At 44.1% G+C, this 27,913-nt stretch overlaps 1 protein-coding gene across 1 annotated transcript in view; it reads right to left on the reverse strand.

Moving 5' to 3' along the window:
* LOC311630477 (histone-arginine methyltransferase CARM1-like) overlaps positions 1 to 27,913 on the reverse strand; it is a 202,741-nt gene that overhangs the window by 75,390 nt on the left and 99,438 nt on the right. The window contains exons 3-5 of the mRNA XM_084899523.1: positions 26,283 to 26,389; positions 25,694 to 25,798; positions 5,693 to 5,803 (exon numbers count right to left, since the gene is read on the reverse strand). Of these exons, the coding sequence (XP_084755649.1) occupies positions 5,693 to 5,803; positions 25,694 to 25,798; positions 26,283 to 26,389 (323 nt within the window). The remainder of the gene's footprint in view (positions 1 to 5,692; positions 5,804 to 25,693; positions 25,799 to 26,282; positions 26,390 to 27,913) is intronic.

The raw sequence follows: 27,913 nt of genomic DNA on the forward strand, positions 1-27,913 counted from the left end.
CATATACCAAAAGGTTGTGGGTTCACTCCCAGTCAGGGCACATATCTAGGTTGTGGGGTCAATCCCAGGTCAGGGCACATAAAGAAGGCAACCAATTGACATTTTCTCTCTCTCTCCCCCCCTGCCCCCCCCCCCCCGTCTCTAAAAAGGATCAATAAGCATATCCTCAGGTGAGGATTAAAATAAATTAATTTTTACATATAAATAGTTACATGTGTCTAGTGGCTGTCATATTGGACAGGCAGCCCTAGCCTGTGAGCACGGCAGGGCCACAATAGATTCAATCCCACCTGCTTTTATGTCCACCATGACCCAGGGTATTTGGCCTGATTCCTTAAAACACATCCTAATGAGCCATATATAGGAACTGTGTACCAGTACAGTATAATGATTATGCACATTGTTAAATCGAAGTGTCAGAGAGCTTTGCTGTAGGTTTATGCTGATTACAACACATAAATCTATTCATGATGGCTCACCCTCCTAGTCTTTCATTCTCCTGGCCCTCCAAGGAGTTTATCACCTAGATGGAGAGACAGAACAGGCCTTTGTGTGCAATTTTAAATTAAGGAATGCCCCCCTCCATGACTCTGTATGTGTATCAATTTGATTAATGTCTTTTCCCCCATTTGATCTGTATGACCTGGGGGCTTTCTCTTTATGTTTCGTATGCAGGAAAAAAGAAAAAGAGCAAGAGATAGTTGCCACATTGATGTGGGCAGGCTCACAGCTTGGGAATGCATGGGAGACCTTCAGTTCTGCCCTGCTCCTCAGACAAGGATGACCTCTTCTTACTGACTCAGAAATGTCAAATGGGGCCCAGGGTGAGAGCACATGGCTGCGCCAGTCAAGTTCACGACCATTCTGCAAAAAATGACTGAATGTGCATGCCCTCCGGACAAGGAGTCATGCACATCACCTCGCCATCCGAGGGCTGGCCCTTACACAATCAGGCCGGGCTGCTGAACGCAACTGAAATGGAACCCGGCACAATTTGAAACTATTCTTGTTTACTTAAAGCCCAGAAGCCCGGCGTGAGGAGAAGAATCCCAGGGACAGGCAATGGTAGTTAAATTTGTACATTTTTTTCTTCCTTGCTGCAATTTATCTTTTCTGGGCAATTTAATGAAGACTCCAGAGGAAAGAATTAACTGTCTGCTGCTTCAATTACCACATAATGAAAAGGTCGGAGGGAGCACCATGCACTGTACGCTGAGCTGCTAGAAAAGCCTATTCTTAGAGTGAGTCTCTCCTGTGGGCTGTTCACACCCGCACGCTGCCACCCACCAACAGCACGGGCAAGTGTCAGTGTGAGAAGCAGAAACCGAGAGCTGGTACAGATGGTCCTGCACCAGGGTGAAGGGCCGGGCCCACAGGGATCAGCAGCGCGTGACACCCACAGCAGCAGCTACGGGCGCGCAGGCCACAGCGTGCACCCAGCGGGCCCAGGCTCTCATCACATTCGCACTCTCAGAAGACGGTAATCATCCTTGGTCCTGAATGCATTTTTATCTAGCTTGTCCTTAGGGCTACATCCAGGGAAGGCCGCCCCCTCTCCTCCATCCCCGGGGAAAAGGGCCTTGGCAGCAGGAATTTAAGGGACTCCTTGCAGCATCTGGAAAGCTACCCCTGCCCCCAGGCTGCCTCAGGTACCCAGAAAAGAAAGATTACAGCAACACACACCTCTACAAAGGGTAAAACTGAAGATAAAATAACACCATGGAGCTTTGGAATTCATCAGAACATTGATCTGTAAAGCTTTGCAAATCAGATCTCTCTGGAAATACGACACAAGAAAAGAGACAGTTAAGTATAGGGTCTTCCCACCTCAGCACCAGGGGGCGGAGGGGGGGTCTCTTCACGCATGCTGGGGCCTCCCCAACACATTTAGATTGGTAATACTGAGAGATTTGATGGATAAGTCATTGTACAGCTTCTTTCCCACCTTAAAATAGGTTATTTTTTGGTTACATTAAAAAAAAAAAAGCCTCATTCTTAGGAAATATACACTGGAATGTTTAAAAATAAAGAGTTATATCTTATATAAATGACTCACAGAAAAAAAGGTATGTGCCTATCTCCAATTGCTAGCTATAAACATGGAAATGTATTTATGCACACCTATGTATGTATAACTGTGTGTGTGTGTGTGTGTGTGTGTGTGTGTGTGTGTGGTGACAGAGGAGCAAGAGTAAATGATAAAGCAAATGGGATTAGATGTGAACAGCAGGTGAGTCTAGGCAAAGGAATTTGGGTAGCTTTTGAAACATTTTCCTTTTACAACTTATCTATGCATTTGAAATTATTTCCAAGTTTGAGTAGTTTAACAACTTAAGACGTTTTAAACAGTTTCAGAGTTTTAAATGTTAAGTTAGCTCCCCTTTCTTCATCTCTGTACTGACGGGCTTCTTGCTAGAGGCCCTTATAATTACACAGCAGCCACACTGCGGGTGACAGTGTCCACAGGGCAGCCCCACTCTGCGAGAAGACAACAGCCCTGCCGATGTGTTTAATCAGGATGAGAACTCTTTTGGAGAAACCAATCACAGGGCAGTGGTGGCACGGCTCCTCCATGGTGCGCTGGTGATGACTGAGAGCGTTTGCTGGGGAGGGAGACGGGATGAGGGCCGGGGAATGCAAGGGCGCATCTAGTTAATTTCGTCCTCTCTCCCCTTAAAATACTACAATCAGGAGTATTAGAATGTTAAAGTTTTAAAAATAAATATCTAATGTGTCACAAACCAAATTAAAATGTCTGAGATAACAAACTATAGGAGAGAAAGAAAAATCCCTAAATTATTTATAGCACCCCTTTTTTTTGGGGGGGGGGGCTAGGGGTAGGGATACAAGAGATAAGATCACTTTCTTACTAGGATAGAACTCTCCCAATACAGAATAGGAACAGTCATTACTGTTTCTCTTATCTATGAGCACCAACAAACAGAATCGTGGACACAATTGAATGTTGATGATTCAGTGAACGAGCAGCACCTGAGACAAAAGTTCTACACTCAACTCCTCATCTTTAAGAATGCATTTTAAGATATATTAAAACCTAAGCAGAAACGTTTTTAACTATGGGGGTTCTCTTTATATAAGTTTATATTTTCCTCTTCTCTTTTCTCACTTAGAATTCCATATTTAAAGTTTACTAGGACCATAAAGAAAAAGGTGAGGTACAGACGGGGAGAGGATATTTACACCTATAACTGAATAGGATTAATATTCAAAGATAGAAATCATTCTTACAAATGAATTTAAGTTACAAAAAAAGGATTTTTAAAATATTGTGAAAATCTGGGACAGGTATTTCCAGAAGAGAAAGGACAAATGGCCAAAACACTTTGCAAAGATGCTTCAAAATCATTAGTAAGTGGAAATACAATTAAAACCACAAACACTACGTCATAAACACAGATTGGCAAAATCCAAAGCCTGACAATATCAAGTGCTGACAAAGTTGCAGAACAATGGCACCCTCATTTACTTCTGGAGGGAGCAAACATTGGTACGCCACTTTGGGAAACAATTTGGCATCATAGAGCAGAACTGAAGGCATGCGTACCCTGTGATCCCTCTACTGTACTGTTGCTAATATGCTGAGGAACCCCAGCAAAGAGGCAGTGGGGAGTCTAGGCAAGAGTAGTCATAACAACAACACTTTTATAATGAAAGCCACCTACAGTCTCTCCCAACAGCACAGTAGACTAACAGCTTGAGGCATTTCATACAACCTACACTAACCTGCATTGAAGATGGGCAAAGAACAGCTGTATGCACCAATAAAATGACCCTCAAGAATACAATGTTGGATTGAAAAAAAGCTAATTGCAGAAGACCACATATGTTACAATTCCAGTTTTTGGGAAGTTCACACAGGTTTGCCTTTAGGGACGGAAACATATGTGGGAAAACTATAAAAACAACAAAAGAATGGCAAACAAGAATTTCAAAGTAGTGTTTACTGTATTTTCTGGCATATAAGACGACCCCCTAATTTTACAGTTAAAACATAGGTTTAGGCCTATATTCGCTGTATAAGACTACCCCCCACTTCCGAGGCAACACCAGTTTTTTTTTTAATAGACCGCCTGTCTGACTCTGGCCAATCTGAGCAGGCTTTTTACTAGAACACAGTGTAGCTTCGGGTACAGAACATGTATAATTTGCATGCATAAAGAGCCTGCTTGGATTGGCTGAGTTAGAGAGGCGGTCCAAGCAGCCTTGCAGTGATTGGTGCGGGATCGAGTTGGAAAATTCGTTTAGCGGCATATCGAGATGTTTTTCGGAATATACTCGGCGTATAAGACGACCCCCGATTTTCGGTTGACTTTTTTCGTTTCAAAAGTCGTCTTATACACCGGAAAATATGGTAACTCCCTTTAGGGCAGAGAGGAGAAGCGATCACGAAAAGACACACAGACCTTGAATGGAAATGCCAAGAACCTGTTTCTTCAAAGAGGTGCAGGCACACACTCATTGTGTTGTCATTCTTTACCCTGCACACACTTAACAAAAATTCTTTTGTGTGCAGCCAATATTTACTAAAATGACTCTCAAGAATTGCTGAAGAAGCAAACGGCCAAACAATTTTTATCCGAGACTTGCCAAAAGAAGGAAAAAGAGTGCAATGACCCTCCAGCCATGAGGCCCTGGCGGTCTTTCCTACCAAGCATGCTTACCAGGCTTCTTGTCTCAGTCCCCTCTACTCCCTCATCCCAAACCAAGTATCAATCAGAGCCACCAGTGGAGCAGGGTTGGAGAAAATGCTCATGGTGCTCATTCAGAAGCAGCAGCCAAGCTTTCCTCTCTCTTCGTCATGCTATCTATCCTTCATTAAAGGCCGGGCTTCTTTCATGTGTGAATGTCAAGGCCACTGTCCTGTTTCCACGAGTACACACACACACATCCAAACTCTGCAGCTTGCCTGGCTTGCTATCATACACAGATATTACCCAAAGCCATTATCACCCGATTTTTGACTTTGACTTATTTTCTGTTTGTACACGATTAATAATGATAACAGAGCCCTATATTTAACACAAAGCATCTCCCTGTCCTCCATTTGGAACATAAAATCTGAAAAAGCTCCCTGAAATGCAGACACCTGTCTGAGATCAACCATGTAGCAGCAGCCCCTTAAACCAAAAGTAAAATATTGTCATTACAGCTCTTACAAATAAAATAAACCTAGCTCCAGGGAGACCTGGCTCCTCACACCTTGGTAGGTCATTAAAGATAAGAAAATATTCACCGCTCTGGCTGGCATGCTCAGTGGTCAGAGCATCAGATGGTGCACTGGTCTCAAATTCGATTCCTGGTCAAGGGCACACACCTCAGTTGCAGATTAGATCCCCAGCCGCAGTTAGGGGTTGTTCAGGAGGCAATCAATCAATGTGTCTCATATCAATACCTCTCTCTCTCTCTCTCTCTCCCTCTCTTTCTCTCTCTCCATCTAGTGGATGAGGAGGAGAAAGTTGTATTCTATTTTCAATATGCTGACATTTTAAAAACAACTGTTTTCATATCAATCACTACAGTGAAGTTGGGCTCTTTCACCAGTAACATCTCAATAGAAAAAAAAAAAAAATCAAACTGGTATAAAAAATTCTTCCAAATTACTAACCTGGAAGAGCCAATCACTGAGTCCCCTGAAGACTTAGTGAGCAGCTGCTGTAAAAATACCACTCACCTCAGCATATTGTGCTACTGAGCTGGCTTCAACTGCGTAGACTCTCCTGGCTCCAGCCTGTACAGCAAAAAACGACAGGATTCCAGTTCCACAACCAACATCTAGAACGACCTGGAAGGAAAGGAGAAGACAGAAATGGGGTGAAAACACAAACAGGTGCTTGGCTGTTGGCACCCCAACCTGGAGCACTGGAGTCAGACGTTAAGTGCTGGCTTTGATATTTACAAGTAGTCTTACTGGGGCCAAGCTATGAGTCTCGGTGAGACTCCTTTCTCTCTCCTGTTAAACAGTGGTTATTAATATCCACTTCTTAAGGTTTGCTGTGGAGATTAAGTAATATGAAGTGTGTGCAAAGCACTGGGCACACAACTGGTGTTTTCAAATTGTTGCTATTATTATTATTATAGTTTTTGTAGCATGGGTTATTTTAGGATGTTGAGGGCCAAGAAAAAGCAGTGTCGTGAATGAGCTTTCTTACCAAATCAGTCAGCATGAACAAAGCAAACACTGTCTCTAACAATTATTAGAATTATATATATCATTATATATTACATTTTAGCTATAATAATAAAAGTGTAAAATGCTAATTAGACCGGAAGTCCTTTTGGACATCCTTCCGTCCTTCCAGACAACGCTGGGGCTGCAAGAGAGGCCCGGGGCCCAGGTGACTGCCAGTGGCCAGAGGAAAGCCTGGGTTCCTGGTGCCAGAGGGAAGCTGGTACCAGCAGCAGGGGGAAGGAAGGCCTGCTCTTGCACGAATTGAGCGCATCAGGCCTCTAATGTGTGTGTGTGTGTGTGTGTGTGTGTGTGTGTGTGTAAAAATTTCAGAAATAACTGAACTTAAAATCTTTAGAAATCCAAAAGTGACTTCTTGTTGTTGTTTTACCAGTTCCCTCCATAAAACTGGGAGGTTTATATGGAGAGTATTAAGGCAGTGGACAGATGGAATGAACAGAAACTTTTCTTTTATTCTCTGTGCTCAGACCTGGGACTGAAGTCAAGAAAACGATCACTCACTGGTACAAAAGGTCCGACATTTAGACCTACATGCTGACAGGCAAGGGTGCAGGGTACACCCTTCTCCCCAAATACTGCTGAAGCTGGGGCCTCGTCTGATCATTACATTTCAGGTTATTGTCTTTCTGTCTCATCTGTGACATTTCTTCTCAACCTCTTTTAGAACTAGCTCTGAGCAAGCCATTTAGTTTGACTAGATCCTTACAACAAATACATGAGTAGACAGCATCATTATGCCTACTTTATAGACAACAAATCTAAAAATCAGAGACATTGAACAAGCAGCCCAAGTTCATGTTGCAAGGAAGTTCAGGTACTAAGAGTTGAATCTGGACACTTCTGCCTTCCAAGCTCATGTTCCATAAAATCACACATCGCTTACTTCAGTTCATCTTTACAAATGTGACATTTTAACACAGCAACACCAGTAGGCAATGTTTGACAAGGAGAAAATTTCTACTTTTTGTAGGAAAACTTAGCTAATTTTTTGTGTGTGTTTTTTTAACTTTGATAGCTGGAAAAATTTCCCCCCCCAAAATAGGAAATAACAAGAGACTGTATGTATGTGTGTTAACTGCAACCTCACACTGTGCTGACACAGATCCTGTGCCATTATTTGAAGAGAACATGCTGCTAGCAATGGGCTCACAGTGCTCGCTTCTATTAATTCTAGAGCTGTGGCTGGATTCCATATGGTTTCCTAGGGTTTGGTAATTAGGAGCATTAACCAATTTTAAATGTCAAATTCCGGGCTCCGGAATTTGCTGTCAGGCTGTCTACACGTTTAGAAATACCAAAATTCACTTCTCCTCATCCTCCCTAGGAAATGCATCATCTTTGATGATCCCTGGTCCCTTGCAAGAACACCTATGACTGCTATTTGGGGAGTGGAGACTGTAAATTGGAGAGTACAATCCATGACCACTATCTTCCCTACTTGGCCTTTGAGCTCTCAAAAAAAAACAAGAATCACCTCATTTATTTCTTAACACCTAGCACTCTGGGAAACATAAAAATCATCCTACCTAATAAAATATTAATATGCAAATTAACTATCACTCCACTACACCCACAAGCCATGCCCACCAGCCACACCCACCAGCCAATCAGAGCAAGTATGCGAATTAATCCCAACCAAGATGGCTACCACCACAGAGGGAGGGAGGCTTGGGTTTCCCCGGCAATAGAGGAAGCCAAGCTTTCCACACACCCTGGCTGGCCCAGGCCTCCACTCAAGGATACAAAGTTTCAATTATAGAAGATAAATCCCAAGAAAAATGGCAGCAGCCACTGAGCTAGAGAGAGCAGGCTAGGGTTGCCACCAGTGACAGAAGAAGCCAAGCTTTCCACCAGCCCTGGCTGGCCTAGGCCTCCACTCCAAACTACAAAGTTTTAATTATAGAAGGTACATGAATCCCAACAGAAATGGCTGCCACCACAGAGCAAGCAGAGGCTTGGCTTCGCTCCAGGCTAAAAAGTTCAAATTGTAGAAGATAAATATATCCCAGATATCAGGTTCTCCACTAGGGTCGCTGTGGGGCATGGCTGGCCTGCAAAACACCCAGGCTCTTTGCCCAGGCTGCCCCCCAAGAGAGCCCCCACCCTGATCCGGGACACCCTTCAGAGCAAACCAGCTGGCCCCCACCCATGCACCAGTCCTCTATCCTATCTAATAAAAGAGTAATATACAGATTGACCATCACTCCAACACACAAAATCAAGATAGCTGTTCCCATGTGGTCAAAGATCCTGCCTCCATGTGGACACAAGATGGCCAGCAGGGGAGGGCAGTTGGGAGGGACCAGGCCTGCAAGGGAGGGGAATTATGGAAAATCAAGTCTGCAGGGGAGGACAGTTAGGGGTGACCAGGCCGACAGAGGAGGGAAGTTGGGGGCAAACAGGCTGGCAGGGGAGCAGTTAGACATCAATCAGGCTGGCAGGGCAGTGATTAGGGGTGATCAGGCTGGCAGGCAGAAGTGGTTAGGGGCAATCAGGAAGGCAAGCAGGTGAGCAGTTGGGAGCCAGTAGTCCTGGATTGTGAGAGGGTCTGACTGCCCATTTAGGGGAGTCCCTCGAGGGGTCCCAGATTGGAGAGGGTGCAGGCTGGGCTAAGGGACAGCCCCCACCCCACCATACACGAATTTTGTGCACCATGCCTCTAGTTAATAAATATTTGTTGACTAAACGGCTAAGTGGGATGATTCAATATGGCAGTCTCCTAATTCCAACCTCACCATGAAATATCTCTGGAAAAGGCTTGTCAGTCATTTGGACTTTGGGAGTGTTCCTGTATCACAAAGTTTGCACTCAAAGAGGATGAGCTCAGGATGCCCTTGCCTTATATCCTGAACTGTTTCACTCAACCTCATCTTCTGCTTCCTGGCCTAGTTCTTATTTCTTGGCCTCCAAGTCACCTCACAGACATGACACTTTCTACCCTGTCTCTCTTCATGATCCCTGTCCTTTCTCATTGATCCTGATCCAAGCATGTCCCTTGCGTCCCTCCTCTGACTACCGGAGGCAGCCTTCTGCCCTGACACAGGCCTTCTTGGGAATCTCTGTGCTCCTTTCTGCCACAGGGCCCTCGTATATGGTGTTCCCTTTGCCTGGGATGCTCCTCACTACACGCTCTGGTATGTGTCTATGGTAATTTTTATTTTGTTTACTCAATGCTCTCTCTCTCTCTCTCTCTCTCTCTCTCTCTCTCTCTCTCTCTCTCAATATATATATATATATATATATATATATATATATATATATATTATTGATTTTTCATAGAGAGGAAGAGACAGGGATAGAGAGTTAGAAACATCGATGAGAAAGAATCATCGATCAGCTGCCTCCTGCACACCTCCCACTGGGGACGTGCCCGCAACCAAGGCACATGCCCCTGACCAGAATCGAACCTGGGATCTTTCAGTCCGCAGGGCGATGCTCTATCCACTGAACCAAACCGGTTTCAGTTCTTTTGATGTATTTAAAAAAAAAAAACACAAAAAACTTTATTGTTGAAACTATTACAATGCTCATTTTGCTAGATCTTTTCAATGTGCTTCTGCAGATATAGTTTCCCCTTTTCTCCATCTTGCTCTTTGTCAAGAGGCTGACCTATGAGGACTATAGGAATGGGATTCCTTTGAACTCTAGTTGGCATCAGTCAAGAGAAAAGACAGTAAGAGGTCAGAGAAGTAAGAACAGTGAGGTCAGATGATTTACTCTCCTGGCTTCTTCCTTCCTGGAAGAAACAACAGATTGATTGTGCCCCGCAAAGAGCCACAGCTCTTGTTGGGATTCCATCTCTTTCAGAGATCACCCTTCTCTCAGGTGTCCAGTAATCACCTCTTCCTTTTGCCCCATTAAGCCTAGTGGTGGTAATAGATACCTACTCTTGCTAGTGCCAGGGTGCTACACCATTCCTGTTGGTTCCCTTACCTCTGCCCACATCTTTGTCAAGAGTCCCATTACTTAACTCTTCTAAGCCACCCTATCATGCATGCCATTTCTCTCCCGCAGGCACCCTGGCTGGTATACAACTCATCCTTCAGATCCCCAAACAAGTCCTATCAGGAAAGACTTCTCTCATCTTTGCTCCTCTTCCAGGCTAAGTAAAGCCCTCTTGTTGGTGCTTTCTTATCACCACCTCCTCAGACCCTTCTTCAAGACACTCACAACAGTCACATGGTTCCTTTCAAGGACTGATATTTGATTAACATGTGCTCCCTCCCCTGTATTCTGAGCTTCATTAAGGCAGAGACGGCCATCTGTTTCTCACTTGCTACTGACTCTCTGATATAACATGGGGTCTGTTGAACAAACCGAATAAATAATACTGTGTCTAAGTACCACAAATAGGGAACAGAGTCATGATCTACTAGAGAATATAGTGCAAATATGTTACTGCCTTGAAAAAGCACCTTCTACCAGCATAGCACATCCATTCCAATCGAGGGATCTTAAGCATCCTTGCTTCTGACATTGCCATTTACCATGGTATTATAATACAGTTAGCTCTTGTGCACAACGTTCCTCTAGAGAGAGAATTCATCTGCAGCTGCCCCTGGCTATGCAGGCAGTAACTGTAGACACGATTAATGTGGGGCTTATATGTGGGAACACCAGAAAGTGATGTGAAATCCCTGCCAGGACTAATAGGAGAAAGTCAACAGTTGGTCCATGGAATAGTGGCCAAAAGTTCTACGAATTTATTTGTAATTAAAGTTAACTCTAAAAATATTTAAATATTAGGATCATCTTTTTGCTTGTACAGATTATTTTAATTGCATGCTCTTGTGGTTTCCTGAGCAAAGAAACCCTGCAGACTGTTTGGACAGGGCTACAAAAAGCTCCAAGTGAGTTCAAAGCTATTTCATTGGATTAACTAGCTCAAAATTAACAAGAAACATCCAAGTCCTTATGAAAGTGTGAAACGAAACTACCCTTGAATAATAGAGTGAAAATAAGTAAATATGTACCACTTGTTTTATACTTACTATGTGCTATGCCTGTTTAGTACTTTGTAGGCTTGTTTACTTGTAATGACAACTCGACTAGTATAATCTGGATACAATCATTTCCTTCATATGGTAGGTAAAGAGACTGAGAATAAGATGGAGTTCAAGTCATATACTTAAATTCCAAAAATGAAATAAAAAACCAAATGTATCTAATGCAAACCTTATGCTCGAGCTGCTCCCCTCATCTTCAATTCTAAGCTAGTCTTTGTACTGTTGAGGCTATAGTAACATTGGTTCCATTAACTTTCTTTTCACCCCAGCATTTTTCTAATTATCTTCCAATATTGAGGTCCTGATTATCCCACAATAAATTCCTCAAGTTATGCCCATTATTATTTTTTTGTTTTTCTTCATTTTTCTTGACCATATCCATGGAAGCTCTGAATTGCAGTACCATAACTACCATTTTTGTGTGCCTTACCCTCCTAAATTCCATGGCCCACCCACCCGGGCACTTCTACGGCCATCACTGCCATCACTGCTTCTGCCAGCCATTATTTTATTACACCTGTAGATATCTCCACTTAACCACACATGTACCTAATGCTCTTGTACAGTATCATGTATTTTTTTTAAATATATGTATGTATTGATTTCTGAGATCAAGGAAGAGAGAGAGAAAGACAGAAACATCAAAGATGAGAGAGAATCATTGACTGGCTGCCTTTTGCACACCCTGCACTGGGGATTGAGCCCGCAACCCAGTCATGTGCCCTGACTAGGAATCAAATCGTGACCCCCGAGCCACACCAGCCTGGCCAGTGCCATATACTTTTTTTTATCACCATTGTTACAGGTCAGGGGCTGCCTATCTCCATGGACTGCATCCACCTCATTCAGTATCCAAACTATTGGACTGAACATCTTCTAGGCAGTAACAGAATGAGCACAGAGTGCACACAGCCTTTTGCCGCCCATTACATCTCTTATTCGGGATTTTGTCAGGGAAGGAAAATTCCACATCGTCTCCAGGGCCGCAGCAGAGATCCCTTTATGGCTTTTGCAGCTTAGATTTGAATCCTGTTTAGATAATTAGCACTTTAATTAGGACTGAACATTTCTGCAGTGACAGCTCCATATAAGACAAAACTCTACATCTGTGGTGCAGTGAAATTTGCTTTCAACCAAAGGGCTGCCTGTATTTCAATAATGCAGAATTCATGCATGTAAGCACCCCTGTCTCATTCTGGTTTTCTGGCGGAAGACAGTACTAGTAAACCCATCACTAATCTTTGAACCACCCTTTTACCAGTTCTCCAACTATTTTCCTTTAGTATTATAAAAAATATAAAGCATGTTGATCACTCTTAATTCATCTCATCTCGATTAACCCCCTTCATATGCTGACAATAGACTGAGACTAGCTTATTTAGTCAAACCCTTAGGCTCTCAGTCATTTACCAGATATCTATTAAGTATCTCCTGTTTGTTACTCACTGTACTGAGCACTGCTAGGTGCTGGGAATGCAAAGATGAATACATCATGCCTGCCTGGGAAGGGAAAAGACATATGCAAGAAAGTAGCACAGCTCTGACTGCTGTTTCTTAGTGGTTAGAGCATCAGCTTATGCACTGAAGGGTTTCAGGTTCAGTTTTTGGTCAAAGGCATGTACCTGGTGGAACTGTATGCCAGAGATTGGGGAGCGGAGGGCAACCAATCAATGTGTCTCTTTCACAAGGATGTTTTTTTCTCTCTCCCCCTTTTGCCCTCCCTTTCACTGTCTCTAAAAATCAATGGGAAAAATAACCTCAGGTGAGGATTAAAGAAAAAAAGCAAGTAGTACAATAATGTGTGACAGTGACAATGTTAGAAATATTTAAAGGGCACAAAGTATGAAGGAGGAAGAGTGTACTCTACTAAGAGTTCTGGAAAGATTTGAGGTGGCCTGTGTAATGAACATTGGAAAATGAGTCAATGTGGTACCATTTGAATGACGACGAGAAGGGCAGCAACTCCAGGAAGACAGATCCGCCTGAGAAAAGGCACTTAAGGTGAATAGAGCCAGGATCTGTGAGAAGACAGTAAATTTCTCCAGGAGCACGATGTGTGTCTTAGAGGTGGAAGCAGGAGTATGACTGACACATGAACATGGCAAGAGCAAAAGCTGGAGAAACTGGCAGATGCTTATTCATAGATGGTCTTGTATGTAAGACTCAGAACTTAGACTTGGTCCTTAAGCAAAGAGAGATCATGAAAACGTTTTCCACAGCGGAGTGATTGCACAGTTGCACTTCAACAGCATCATTCTGGGGACCCGGGTTGAGGGCACAAGATCAGAGGCAACAGAGCAGACAGGATGGTTCCTAACCAACACTAATCCCTTCCCCCTTCTGGCCAGAACCTCAGTTTTCATTTATTTACTTATTTATTTATTTATTTAAACATATTTTATTGATTTTTTTTTTTTTTTTTTTTTTTTTTTTTACGAAGAGGAAGGGAGAGTGATAGAGAGCTAGAAACATCGATGGGAGAGAATCATCGATCAGCTGCCTCCTGCACACCCCCTACCGGGGATGTGCCCGCAACCAAGGTACATGCCCTTGACTGGAATCGAACCTGGGACCTTTCAGTCCACAGACCGACGCTCTATCCACTGAGCCAAACCGGTTTCGGTTTCGACCAGAACCTCAGTTTTATTGAGCATTTCCTCTCCTCCATGTGGTTAACCACCCCCAGTTCCTGGGAGGGGCTCTGAATGGTCTAGGTAGTGGTTCTCAACCTTTCTAATGCCGCAACACTGTAATGCAAACCTGCTAGCAACCCATAGGTTGAGAACTGCTGCTGTAGAGCCTAAGACCATCGGAAGACACATATATTTACATAACGATTCATTAACAGTAGCAAAATTATAGTTAAGAAGTAGCAACAAAAATGATTTTATGGTTGGGGGTCACCACAACATGAGGAACTGTATTAAAGGGTTGCGGCATTAGAAAGGTTGAGAACCACTGGAGGGCAAACATAGATGGTTTGGTTCTTCTTGCTAGCGATGTCTTCAGGCTCAGGTGTGTGAAACAATGTTGTTAATGAGACCGAGGGAAGTCTGCTGGTGGCTCATGGCAGGCTTCCTCCCTCTGTTGCAGGTAGCAGAGAAGATGCCTCCTCTCCTGAGTGTGGTGGAGTTTGGATGTGGTGCTCAGAGGAATTGGACTACACACCTCCTGGTCGCACTACCTCCAACCGTGTCAGCAAATGTGAGTGGGGATTTTCTCCTACTTAAGCCAAAGATAACTGGTACAAGTAGAGCAACTAATTGGAAAACATTTGCAATATTCCAGGAAAGATAAAAAAAAAAAAAAGTGAGAACTAAAATTAGCGTGGAACAAAGGGGAATGGAAGAGTTTCAGAACTGCTGAGTTAGATGACACTAAAGAATTTGGAGACTGAAGAGGAAAATAAAAGTCTAGATTAATCCCCTCCAGGTTCCTGACTTGGGTGATGTGTATAACACAAAAGTCCACCCTCACCTTCAGGGAGTACATTCTAAGACACCTAGTGGATACCTCAAATAATACTGAACCTTAGATGTTTTTTTCTATACATACACACCTATGATAAAATTAAGTTTATGTATTAGGCCAGTGTTTCCCAAAGTGTAGTACGCGTACCCCCAGGGGTATGGGAAGAGTTTGGTGGGGGTACGCATTGCACCGGAGTTTGGTGGAGATATGCACTGCACCATGCTTAGCTGCGCGTAATTTTACATTCTCATGAGTATGAGGGGAACTCAGCATTATGAAAATTATAGAAGGGGTACACATATGTCACAAGTTTGGGAAATACTGTTTAGGCCAAGTAACAGATTAAGAATAAGAACTAATGATCAAAAACAGTTATAACAATATACTGCGATAAAATATGGAATTAGTTTGGGGTCATTACTGAGTAACATTAGGATCATTTGCACACAAACACTGTGATACCATGACCATCAGCCTGATCACCGCGATGCTACAAGTGACTGGCAGGTGGGGAACACAGACCGCCTAGATAGGCTGGACAAAGGGATGATCCACATCCCTCTGACACGGGGACAGAGCAGCATGGTGTGAGATTTTATCACGCTATTCAGAACAGAGTGCGATTCAGAACACACAAACTGTCTATTTCTGGAAATTTCCATGTAATGTGTTTGAACCGTGGTGACTGTGGGTAATATCCACAGAAAGTGAAACCACGGATAAGGGGAAACTACTGTCGCGTATTCCATTTGGTACGCTGCCAGAATGGAACGCGTGCCTTGCTCTCAGCCAGAGTGGCTCTGGAATTGGCTTGCGTTGATCTTTAAAACTGGAGCTGAGTTTCGCTGCTGCCACCGCGGCCACTGCAGCCTTTGCTGCCCAAGGATCTGCTGCAGGGGCTTCTAGGGCCTCGTGGCACTGCCGAGCAGTGCTCACCTTCCTCATGCCACACGCCTGCCATCCCTTGCCTCCCACCACAGGGTTCCTTGGCACTGTGAGGAGGAGACAGGCACCACAGTACCCTCTTGGCACTCATGCATGTGCAACCTTGTGGGGAAAGGAAGTACCCTTTGGGAACATTGACTTTAAATAAATAAAGTAAAAAATACATACACACACACACACACACACACACACACACACACACTAGAGGCCCAGTGCAGAAATTCGTGCACTGGGAGGGGTGTGTTCCTCAGCCCAACCTGCACCCTCTCCAATCTGGTACTCCTCGGGGGATATCCAACTGCCAGGCAGTCGGACATTCCTTTCACAATCCGGGACTGCTGGCTCCCAACTGCTAGCCTGCCTGCCTGATTACCCCTAACCGCTTCTGCCTGCCAGCCTGATAACCCCCTAATCACTCCCCTGACAGCCTGATCTAGGCCTAACTGCTCCCCTGTCGGCCTGATTATCCCCACCTGCCCTCCCCTGACAGCCCAGGCTGCCGCTGGGAGGGGATCACTCTGTGGGAGTGCAGCCGCCTCCCAGGGTGAGACCCCAGGCTGCAGGTGTGTGTGTGGGGGGAATCACTCTGTAGGGAGTGAATTTGCTTTGTATAAAGGGTCAGGAGGGCCTCTGGGCAGCATCTCACCAGGCCGCTTATGCTGCCTGGGACTCAGGCGGGCCTGAGAGGACTGGGTGCTGCCATCATGTGGCTATGAGTGCTGCCATTTTTATTGCAGAGTTAATTTGCATATTACTCTTTTATTAGATAGAATATATAGATATAGAGATAGAGATATATAGATATCTATATATCTCTATCTCTATCTATCTATCTATCTATCTATCTATCTACTTACCTACCTATTGATTTCAGAGAGGAAAGGAGAAGGGGAGAGAGAGAAACATCAGTGATGAGAGAGAATCCATGCCCCACACTAGGGATCGAGCCCACAACTCTGACTTGTGCTCTGAAGGGGAATTGAACTGTGATCACTTGGTTCATATGTTTATGCTCAACCACTGGGCCACGCCAGCAGGGTGGGGACATTAACTTTTGACAAATGGAAGATGGCAGCCAATGGACAAATCATTCTTTTTTTCTCCCCATGGATGAACTATTGGAAGATGCAGTGGTTTCACATGGCCTCTTTGTAGATATCCTGTGACCTAGGACAATCAGTTCCTCATAAATGTGGCCAGCTCAGGGACAGACTTGCTTATACTTACTCTTCCCTCCTTCCCTGCCTGGCTCCTCTTTCCCTGACTCCTGCTTTCCCAAGGCTGCCCTCCCTAATCAAGGACCAGCATGTAAGCCTGAGCCTCCTGATCTGTGGTTCAGGGAACCTAGCAGTGGTGCTAGTTATATGAAACCCACCATGTTTATTGACAGCTTTCTGTGATTCTGTCTTTTCTGGGTTTCTGGAACTTATAAATTCTAAACCTAAGCCACCACTCTGAAGCTGAGTGACGGTGTCAACAGCACAGATTTAGGAAAGTACATGAAAAGAGGGTTCAGGTACAGCTCTGAGCTCATCGGAGCCCACTTCCTGGTCCGTGGCCAGAAAAGACTAGGCTGTAGTACAGTACTTTGAACTGCTTATTCTTTGATTGTTTTGTCCAATTTAACTGTTCTTACTAACTTTATCCTCTTTTTTTTCCTACTTACCTTCTTCTCCTGGAAAGCAGGTTTTAAAGCAAAAGCATTACTTTAGAAGTTACACTGTTGCATAGAGCCTTCTATGTAAGCCTTTGCAAAGTCGGTAGTCACTCCCCATTAGCCCTTCACGATGTTAGAGGCAATGGGAAAGGTTTAGAAATTCAACCCCAGGAACGTTCTACGACGCCTTGCATTCAGTGGGTAGGCAATCCACCAGGCAGAAGTTACTAGTAAGTCAACCAATGCCCATACCAGTGCAATATCAATCCTCCAAACCCCCTCTTGTTTTCCTAGCTTCCTCCCATGCACAGATGATGTGCTGAGAATATCACCTTAGCAATCTGTCCCTTCTTTAATGATTCTGCAGAAGTGCCATCTGTTATGATGGTTATTAGTGCCATTAACCAAATACTTCTCGTGCTCCTTATGGGCTCCTCGCAGAATTGCCCTCCCCTGCCCTTTGGAAATTAGCAGTGGTCACATGTCCAGCTTCAGCCTGCGTGAGGTGGTCATTAGTGACAGGGGCCATTTTCAGGAGGAAGATTTGAGAACCAGGGGTGTGATTTGCCCCTCCCCTTCTCTCTGTGGCAGGAACTAGTATGTGTCACAAGGAAGCTGATCCTTCAGCCTGGGTCTGAGAGCGAGAATAAGAGAGCACAACCTTTTGCTAACCCATAACGGACATGGACATATAAGTATGTTGGTTTAAACCACTGAGGTCTGAGAGTTGACTGTTACAGCAGCATAACCTAGTTTACCCTCACAAGCCTAAGTCAGCCACAGCCCTGCAGTGCCAATGGTTTCTGACTCAGATTCCCTAGCTATGCCCACAGCATTCGGATGCCGTGCTGAGACTGTGCACATGGCAGCTCACTGAGTTCTTCCAGCCACGGTGTGTGGGATTCTAATCCCAATGTAAAAATAATCTCAGAAAGATTGAGGTCACAAATCATCATCTGTTTCTTTAAAGCCTCAAATGCCCTAAAAGTACCCCGTGACCACTGTGTATTCAGTCTTCTTGGCTGTCCTTGAAAGCAGCACTTTGCTTTCACACCAGATGAAAGCACTCTCCTCGGCTGACTCTGGCGTCTTCTAGTCCCCTGTCAGGAGCAGATTCTATTTAAATTCAGGAGAACCCTGGCACAGACGTGCCATCTCCTTCCCATCCACAATCGGGAAATCCATGCAGAGTCCTTCTCAGGGCTGAGCAGCCAAAGAGAACAGCTAAGACTGAAGTCCATGTTTTACCTCTCTCTTCAACCTCTATTACAGAGAATTAATCCTGGGTGGGAGGGAGTCCTTATGATACAGAACCTCACACGAACCTTGGATTCTGTACTGGGTTTGACAGTGTGCCCTATATCACAGGATATCTACAAAGAGGTCATATGAAACCACCCCATCTTCCAAGTGTTCTTCTCGTTTTAATTACATCAAGACCCCCCCAGCCAGCCCAGGCAACACAAAATTAACCTCCTAAGAGAGTAGATCGTATGTGAAGTCCTTATAACGGCAGAATGAATCTTTTGGAAGTGATCGATATGGTAACAGCATGGATTGTGGTGATGATTCCACGAATGTATGCTTATCTCCAAACTCATCAAGTTGTATACATTAAATATGCATGGCTTTTTGAATGTGATCCATACCTCATTAACGAGGTTTATAAAAATGTAAGGGAGCATGAGCTACTTCATGACGTGCAGACAGACTACTGTGCTGCAGCCTTCATTCCCACTGATGGTTAAGGTCAGGCCCCCTTCGTGCACCAGGTTAACCAAAGGTGTGTGGTGCTTTCGCACGGGAGGAGAACTGCACAGCAGGATTAGGGAGGAACTCAGGAGCCTCGGAGCAGACTGCCGATAAGCCCCAGGAAAGCTCAGGGCAGAAGAGCCTTAAGCCTCTGCACATCTGAATGCCAGCCGACTCTCCGAACAGGTTGCTTTGCATGTTTGTTGTTGTTTGTGTTTTCTTTGAAGCCTTCAAATCCCCTCCTCCCTGAGCCAACCTCACATCTGAATGCACCAAGCAGCTGTTGCGACTGGGGATTCTCTCCCCTCTGAAAAACGCTGATTAAAAAATAAAAAAGCTCCCGGCTCCTGCTTATTTTCACAAGTTTCCAGCAACTGGTGCCCTGACAAATGAAGTGTCAAAACATTTCCAAATTAAAACCCTACCGCTCGCACAGCCCCACACCCGATGCAGGATGGACTTTCCCTGCTCGCACCCAGCACAGGCTGGAAGAAACTAAAAATAGCCAGATGGCAATTAACAGAAACTCGGAGGAGAAGAATGGGGCGGGTTCCAGCCGGGTCAGTTTCCTGAATGGGTTCCAAATGGCGTTCTCCGCCAGCAGTGCTCTGGCCAAGAAAGGCTTTTCATTAAAACTGCATGGCCGAGGCAGAATGAAAATTCAAAATCTGAACTTTTAAAGTCACAGAGGAGGTGGAAACTACGACACCATGCCCAAACCATCAATCGCTACTATGTACTGAGTTCCTACGTGAGCCACGTACCGAGCACTTCCTCTACAGTGTTATCTTGACCTTGCAAGGATCCTACAAGGTACCTATTAGCTCTTGTGATAAGGAAAGGGCAGCCCAGAGATGGGAGATAACCTGTGTAAGATCGCCAGACAAACAGGATAAAGGTCTATGGCAGGGGCATGGTGAGCGGCCACGCTGGAGTTTCAACTCAGCATTCCGGCTCCAGACTGACGGACATAACCGCTGTGCAATGCTGCCTTTGGCACACATAAAGATGCTTAGGAAACCACAGTGTTGCCGAAGCCAGTTTGGCTCAGTGGGTAGAGCGTCGGCCTGCAGACTTAAGGGTCCCGGGTTCTGTTCCGGTCAAGGGCATTTGCCTTGGTTGCGGACACATCCCCAGTGGGCAGTGTGCAGGAGGCAGCTGGTCGATGATTCTCTCTCATCGATGTTTCTAACTCTATCCCTCTCTCTTCCTCTCTGTAAAAAAATCAATAAAATATAAAAAATAAAATAAAAGTGTCTCCCCCCCCCCCCCCCAAAAAAAGAAAAGAAAACAAGCCACAGTGTTTTCCTTAAACTCAGAGAAACAAAAGTCTCCCTTGGAAATTCCCGCTAGCTTTCCCACAGGCTGTACCTGTCAGAGGTTATGTGTGTGGGCTCGAAAGTTAGACCAACCGAGTTCAAGCTCTGGCCTTTTCATTTCCTCGCTGTATTAAGTCAGGTGAATTATCTACATTCCCAGACCTCAGTTCTCTCATCTCTAAAGTGGCAAAAAATATTAATAATGAGATTATGATGAAGATCAAAGGACACTGCTGTAGACTGAACTTCTGGGCCCTCCAAAATTCTAACCCCCAAGGTGATGGTATTTGATGATGTGGCCTCGGGGAGGTGATTAGGTCACACGGATGGAGCCCTCAGGATGGGATTAGTGCACTTTATAAAAAGAGACAGGAGAGAGCTTACCTCCACGCTCCCTTTAGCCATGTGAACAAACAGTGAGAAGGCTGCTGTCTAGAAGCCAGGAAATAAACCCTCACCAGACACCAGCTCTATAGACACGTTGATCTTGGACTGTGAGAAATAAATGTTTGTTGTGTAAGCCACCGGCCCATGGCATTTTTGTTATATCAGCCTGAGTTGTCTAAGACAGAAACAATGTATGGAAAGGTCTGGGCATGGTGCTCACATATACTGAGTTCCTCAATAAATAATAGCCATCGGTATTAACCATGTCCTTGTAGGTAATCCGTTTCAGTGGGAAAGAACACAAGGGCTTAATGAAAAGGTAGCACCCTCCGTGGACACACACGTTATTAAAAATGGTCTTCCGCATGATAAAGCAGGCAAAAAGGGTTTGAAAGGATCTGGATTTGTGGTAGGTTTGGAATTAGGGTGACCAGTCATCCTAGTGAGTCTGGGACCGAGGGGGCTCCTGGGACACTAAAACCAGGACACTTTGCTCTTCCAGTTTTCAGAGGGGAGGCGATATTGAGTCCCAGGAGTGGGCAGTAGGAGAAATAGAAATGGTCACTCCTCTTCTTTCTTTCCTCCTAAGAGAAGCGACCCATCGGACTGGGACATAGGGTTGAGCATGCCTGGCCCCGATGCTTGGAAGGGGCCAACCTGCCAACCCCCTATTCAAGCATGTGCTCAAGTCCCCCGTGGAGAGGCTTGCTGGGCAGGCTCTGGATTCCTCTGGGGAGACCAGTTGGTTAGTGGGCAGAAAAGTTGCTTGGAGGAAAAACAATGTAGGAATCTCTATTTGGACATGCATCCAAGTCCTGTACTCCAAACAGCATTTCTAACAATAACACTGGTATTATGATTCCTACCTGACATCTGTGTCTACCTCTAAATCAGTTCAGAACTCAGAGGGGGAAAGGGATATAATTAATTATCAACCATGTGATTAATTATCACCTTTATAAGCCCCACCAGATGGGTGCTTATTTTATTTCACTGGCAGATAAACCCAACTCAGGCTGGCAGGGAAAAGGGTATTCTGTAGAATCAAATGAAGTTACAGCTGGAAGTGACCTTAGAGAACTGTTCCACTATCTTCATTTTTATAGATGAAAAGATACACAAATAGAGTGGTCAAGTGACATAACCCATGTGAAATTCTGAGAGTCATCTAATGTGAAGTATTAGTATGATTAGTAGTTTGGGGAGTGGTCTTTAGAAGCTGTAACCAAAATTAAAATCAGATTTTAGGTAATATAGAAAATACATAGATAATAGAAAACAGATTATAGATTCCAATTAAACAAATTCAAAGGGAGATGATTTCCCCTAAATAAAAAGAATTACCCCATCTACCTTCCCCCCACCCCCCCGCAAAAAAAAATCTTCAATCCATGGATCAATAGTTGAGAATTGCATTTTTATTTTTAACTTGGCAAGAAATCTACCTTATGTCAAATTGACTGCTTACCCACAATATTGAATATCAGATAAGGTGTCAAAAGAAATAACTTTTCTCCTCTCCCCTCAGCCTACCCAGCTACCATAACCAGATCTTCCTCATTAGGAAAGTTAGCTTCATAACGGTTAACGAGGCATGTGCCACTGGCAAAGCAAGGGTCCTGGCACCTTGAGACATATGACAAGACATATGAGACACCTTGGCCAAGCATGGCCATTTCTGGTCTTTCCTCTGTCTCTTACCCTCACCCTAATCTAAGTACCTAGATTTGGCATTTAGAACATGTCCCACCATGGATAAGCTGGAGAAAGCCACTTCCCCAAGTCTCTCCCACTGAGTAGAGCTGTAAAACCTGGACAGAATGCAAGGAGCAGTTACTCGAGGCCTGAAAGTAAACAGTAGCAGTAGATTGGGGGAAAAGACCAGAACTTGAAATACCACCAAACCATATCCCCTGACCCTCAACGCATGGTTAAAACACCAAAAATGGGCACCGGTGTGCAGACAAGAGAGCTCCCAGAGATGCCTTCCAGTTCTGGCTCCAACACTCTAAAGGGAAGTCCTAATGCTCAGAGACAGTGTGCAGACCCTCTGGTCTTCCTTCCTCTTTTCTTTTCCTCTTCCCTATCCTTTTCCCTCTTTCCCTTCCCTTTCCTCCCTTCTTCTATGCTGCAGCCCTCAGCTGAAACTGTTGAGAGGGGAACCTTCCTCTGCAGGCAATGGTGCCTCCATTTCCCAAAGCTGGAACCAACCCCCATTGGGTTTTTCGTCTCTTTGCCCTCTCTTTCTCTGTTTGGCCAATATGTAAGTAGGCAAAGTCATAGATGTGTATAGCAGAGGGCGCTTTTTGGCCCAGAGACTGAAAAGTGTTCCCAGGAGACCAAAAATTAGCAGGAAGATCATGAAGAGGAAGGAACTTGGCAAAGCAACCCTATAAAGGTGTCTTTTTTAAATATTCTCACCCAAGGATATGTTTACTAATTTTAGAGACAGAGGACAGGAGAGAGAAACATCAATCAATTGCTTCCCATACACAATTGACCGGAAATGGAAGGCACAACCTAAGTATGTGCTCTGATCAGGAATTGAACCCATAACCTTTTGGTGCATGGGTCAACACTCCAACTAAAAGAACCACCAGTGGGGTTGTTTTGTTTTTGTTGTTTTATATATAAATTCCTTGCTTTATCCTCAACCTGTGCATGCATGGACTTTATCTTAATTAGCAAACTAAAACTGAGAACTCCACTTGGGTGCCATACTGTCCACGGGGTGATGTGAACATGGGACAGATGCAAACCATATTGCTAGGGCTTTGAATACTGAACTGACATAGGAACCAGAGCCCTCAGAAGAGCAACTAGTGGCATGGAACTCATGGCCTGAACTTAACCAGGTTGACTGAATACAAAAAACAAAAATACATTATCCATAGGCTTTGAAGAAGTCCTAGAGTCTCGGAACATAATATGGAAAATGTACATAATACAGTCCAAAATTTCCTGGCATGTTAAGAATCAGGAAAATCTCAATTCCTTGGGAAAAGATAATTAACCGATGCTAACACAGCAGTGACACAGACGTTAGAATTATCTGACAAAAGCTTTCAAGCAGCCTTTATTTAGAAAGCTCCAACTAGTAATCATGAACACTGCTGAAATCAATGGGAAAAACAGAAAGTCTCAGTCAAAAACCAAATGGCACAAAGAAGAGCCAAACAGAAACTTGGAACTGAAAAAGATGAGAACAACAACAAAAAATGCTTGATGGGCTTGATATCAGAGTGGAGCTGCAGAGGAAAGAAAGCCACACGGGCAAATCAACTTCTAACTGGAGGCCTATTTATCACAACCTTTTCACTCTTCATCTCTCTGCTTTAATTTGCTTTTGCTGCATAACAAGCCACATCACAATGCAGTGGCTTAGACTGGAAGCAATTGGTTACTTCTCCCAATTTTATGGGAGGGCGGGACAGTTTCTCTGCTGGTTTTGCTTGGACTTACTCCTGTTTCTGCATTTAGCTGGAGGTATGGTTAGACCGGAAGGTCCCTTAGGTCTGGCAATTGGTGCCTCAGCTCTCCTCCATGTGACCTCTCCACCTTCATTTGGCTAAGCTGGGCTTCCTCCCCGTATGGTGGTCTCCGGGTTCTAAGAAGGTGAGACCAGAAGTCACAAAGCTCTCTAAGCCCTAGGATCTTACACTCGTTCAATGTCACCTCTGTCATTCTTTTGAACAAAGTGCATCACAAGGACAGCATAGAGATAGGGGGGTAAGAAAATTAGACCATTTCTTGAAGAAAGCAGCAGCTACATTACTTTGTAAGTGGATGAGAACACAGGGAAGCATGAGTCATTTGGATCATTATTTCCATGTACCACCACCTCCTTCTTGGGGAATTAACACTGCAATCTCAGAGGCCACAGATCTGCAATTACTACGGTAGTGGAAGAGATTGTGAAGCTCTGAGAAATTAGTGTTTTGCTTAAGATCACACATGGGGAAAATATGAAACTAGGTCTTATGACCGCTGATTCCACTGAGCAGTACTCATCTTTGAGATGAACTGTACCGTATTTTGAACACTTTGTTTGTGTTCAAACACAGGTAGGAGAACAATTATGTGCTCACAATCAGTCATCATGCAGATCCATTTTGTGAAGGAAATAAATGCAGGCACTTGTGGAGCCTATGAAAAAAAATGGAAGTAAATCGACACAGTAAGAGCTAGTCCTTAGGTAGCAATTAGGCTCCTAACCTATTCTGTGCACGAGAACAGTGCCTATAGCCTCCTGAGTTTCCACACTCAAAGCTTAATTTCTTTATTGAGGTAAAATGCACACAACGTAAAATTAGCCATGAATCATTTTAAAGGGTTCAGTTCAGTGGTATTTGGTACCTTCATTATGTTGTGCAACCGTCACCTCTATCAAGTTTGTAGACATTTTCGTCACCTTATAAGGCAACCCTGTACCCACTTAGCAGCCACCCCAAAATTTCTTCATCCCCAAGCCTCTGGAACCACCAGTCTGCTTTCTCTATATGATTTGCTAAATCTGAGTATTTCCTATAAATGGAATCATATGAGCTTTTGTCATTGGCTTCTTTCACTTAGCATGTTTTCATGGCTCATCCATGTTGACACATGTATCAGCATTACATTCCTTTTTATGGATAACAGCTATAAGTAATATTCATAATACTCTATTGTATGGTTATACCACATTTTGTTTATCTACTCATAAGTTGATAAGCATTTGGACTGTTTTCACTTTTGGGCTATTGTGAGTAGTGTTGCTGAAGATTCATGTACATACAGTTGATTAAATATCTGCTTTCAATTTGGGGGGTTATATAGTTAGGAGTGGAATTTTGGGGTCATATGATAATTCTGCAAAGCTTAGTTTTGACTCTAGTTTTTGACAAGACTTGTGAATGTGGTTACTGGGATAACCACTGATAAGAGATGAATGGCCTGCAGCCGGCATTACCTTGTCTTTGAAGTCCACGTGGTTCTGGAGGATGGCTCTGTGGTAAGTGGCTGTCCTCACAAAATCTTGCATCATGTTCTGCTGCTGGGAAATGCAGCCATAAAACTGCAAGGAAAAGAGAGTGAGAGGGAGCATAAACAACCCGCGAGGCAGCACCTGCATGAGCATCTGGTTCTCACAAGCCGCCTGGTCAAGACAGGCCTAGGGTAACACACAGGGTAGCTGAGGCTTTGACAGACACATTATACCTGCCATCTTCTGGTAGTTTTCTATTCCCAAGCACCATTCTAAGGGCTTCACATACATCCTACTATCAAATCCAATCATCACAATCATCTGATGGATTCTGTTCCTTGGCTAAGGAAACTGACGCTCAGAAAATTGTCCAAGTCCTGACAACTTGGTAAATTGACCGAGTGCAGATTCCAATCCAGGTGATGCTACAGTTGCTGCTCAGGGGACCATGCTCTCAGAACCACTGCAGGCCAGTATCCATAGTCTCCTCTCCACCCACCACCCTGTTCAGGTGTATTCACAGGCGTGCGACACGTTGAAACAAGTCAGTTCCACTTGGGGCAACTTCCCTGACCTGGAAGTATTGTGTGGCAGAGGCCTCTTCGGTCCGCTGGTTAAACACTGAGTACTTCTTTTTCTCATTCCGGCACCTTTTCAAGGTATTTGAAAATGCGCTGAATTCTGCAAGGAGAAAGAAGCAAATACAGTGTCTATGCCTTGGAAATCACATAACTCGCCATTGCACTTTACAAAATTCCAGTTCAGAAAACATTGGAAGATTCTAATGGCACGTTCATTGCTGAGCACACGCATGAGGATTGGCACGGTGGAAATGGGTACCACTCGGAGGTGTGACACCCTTATTTACACTTGTCAGACTTATTTGCATTCACAAATGTCAAGTGAGAGAGCGTAACAGCACACGGATGGGGCTCATTGGGTTCTCTCGCTCGCACAGCTTCCAGGCTTATTTCAGAATGTGCTCTGGGGAAGGTGACTGTTGATGATACAGAAAAAAAATGTATATGTAAATACAAAATGTATGTGTATGTAAATGAATATATATATGTAAATCTCATTCTGTGAGATGGTGACAGGGCATGTTTGTTGTGTGTGTTTTTTACAGCATTCTCTACACAGAGAAAAGGCAAAATAGCAGGGGAAATGTGAATATAAGATAATGCCTTCTATTATTTGAGGGGAAAATATATAAGTGAAGACTCAAACGTATCTTGGAAATGATATTACTAACACAGCATATACAGTTGTCAAATTTGGTGACTTCTGCCTTAAAATGACTCTCTAACCCTGTCCTGTGGTCTTCACTGCCTGTGGCCTCTTCCGTCTCCACCTGGCGTTGTGACCAGATCTTCCCCTTACAGCCTATATAGTCCTGAGTGTCCAGTCCTCTCTCACAAGCTCCAGCCCTCACATTATCTTGGCCCCCTGAGTGGGTACCTATGCCCTCTCTCCTTTTACACGCACATCCTCCAGGCTTACAAATCCCCATATCAACCTGCTCCTGGCCTGGTTCTTGACTTGAAATCCCATTTCTTCTTTTGACATCAAACTCCTATCCATCCCCCAAGATTCAGTTCAACCAGCATTTCCTTATTGCTGTGTTCTGGAACACCCATAGGCAGAACTTAGTTGCTGTAAAACAGTGGCCCTCAATACTTAGCTATAGATCAGAATCACCTGGGAATAATTTTTTTAAATCTGGATGCTGACCCCGCATCCTACATCTGCTAATTCAATGTTGTGTGGATAGACACGAGGCATCTCTATTTTCTCAAAAGCCTCGGCATTAGTTTCCATGTGTGGCTAGGGATGAGAACCCCTGATCCCATCTCACTCTCCCAGCTTACCATTGTATTTTATATTTGACTGAATTGATCAATTTTTTTAAAGCTGCCCATCTCTCTCTGAATCAAACTCCTTTTTTAGGGCATGCTTCATTGGCTAAAACTTTGTTTAAAAAATTTTGTCACTTCTTTATCTTTTGCACTTGCACCCTTATAAATAAAGGAGAGAATGAAAATAATGGCTTTAAAATAATTATAAAACCAACACAAGAATACAAATCTTATTACACAAGCTAGTAGTTATTGTTAAAACTGTAGTATGTAGTATGCTCTTTTGGGTTGTGGGAGTGATGAGAGAGAGAGAGAGAGAGAGAGATACTGATTGATTCAGGGGTTCCAG

Source organism: Pipistrellus hanaki (genome assembly GCF_964339955.1).
Source record: "Pipistrellus hanaki genome assembly, chromosome: 11".
Taxonomy (NCBI): Eukaryota; Metazoa; Chordata; class Mammalia; order Chiroptera; family Vespertilionidae; genus Pipistrellus; species Pipistrellus hanaki.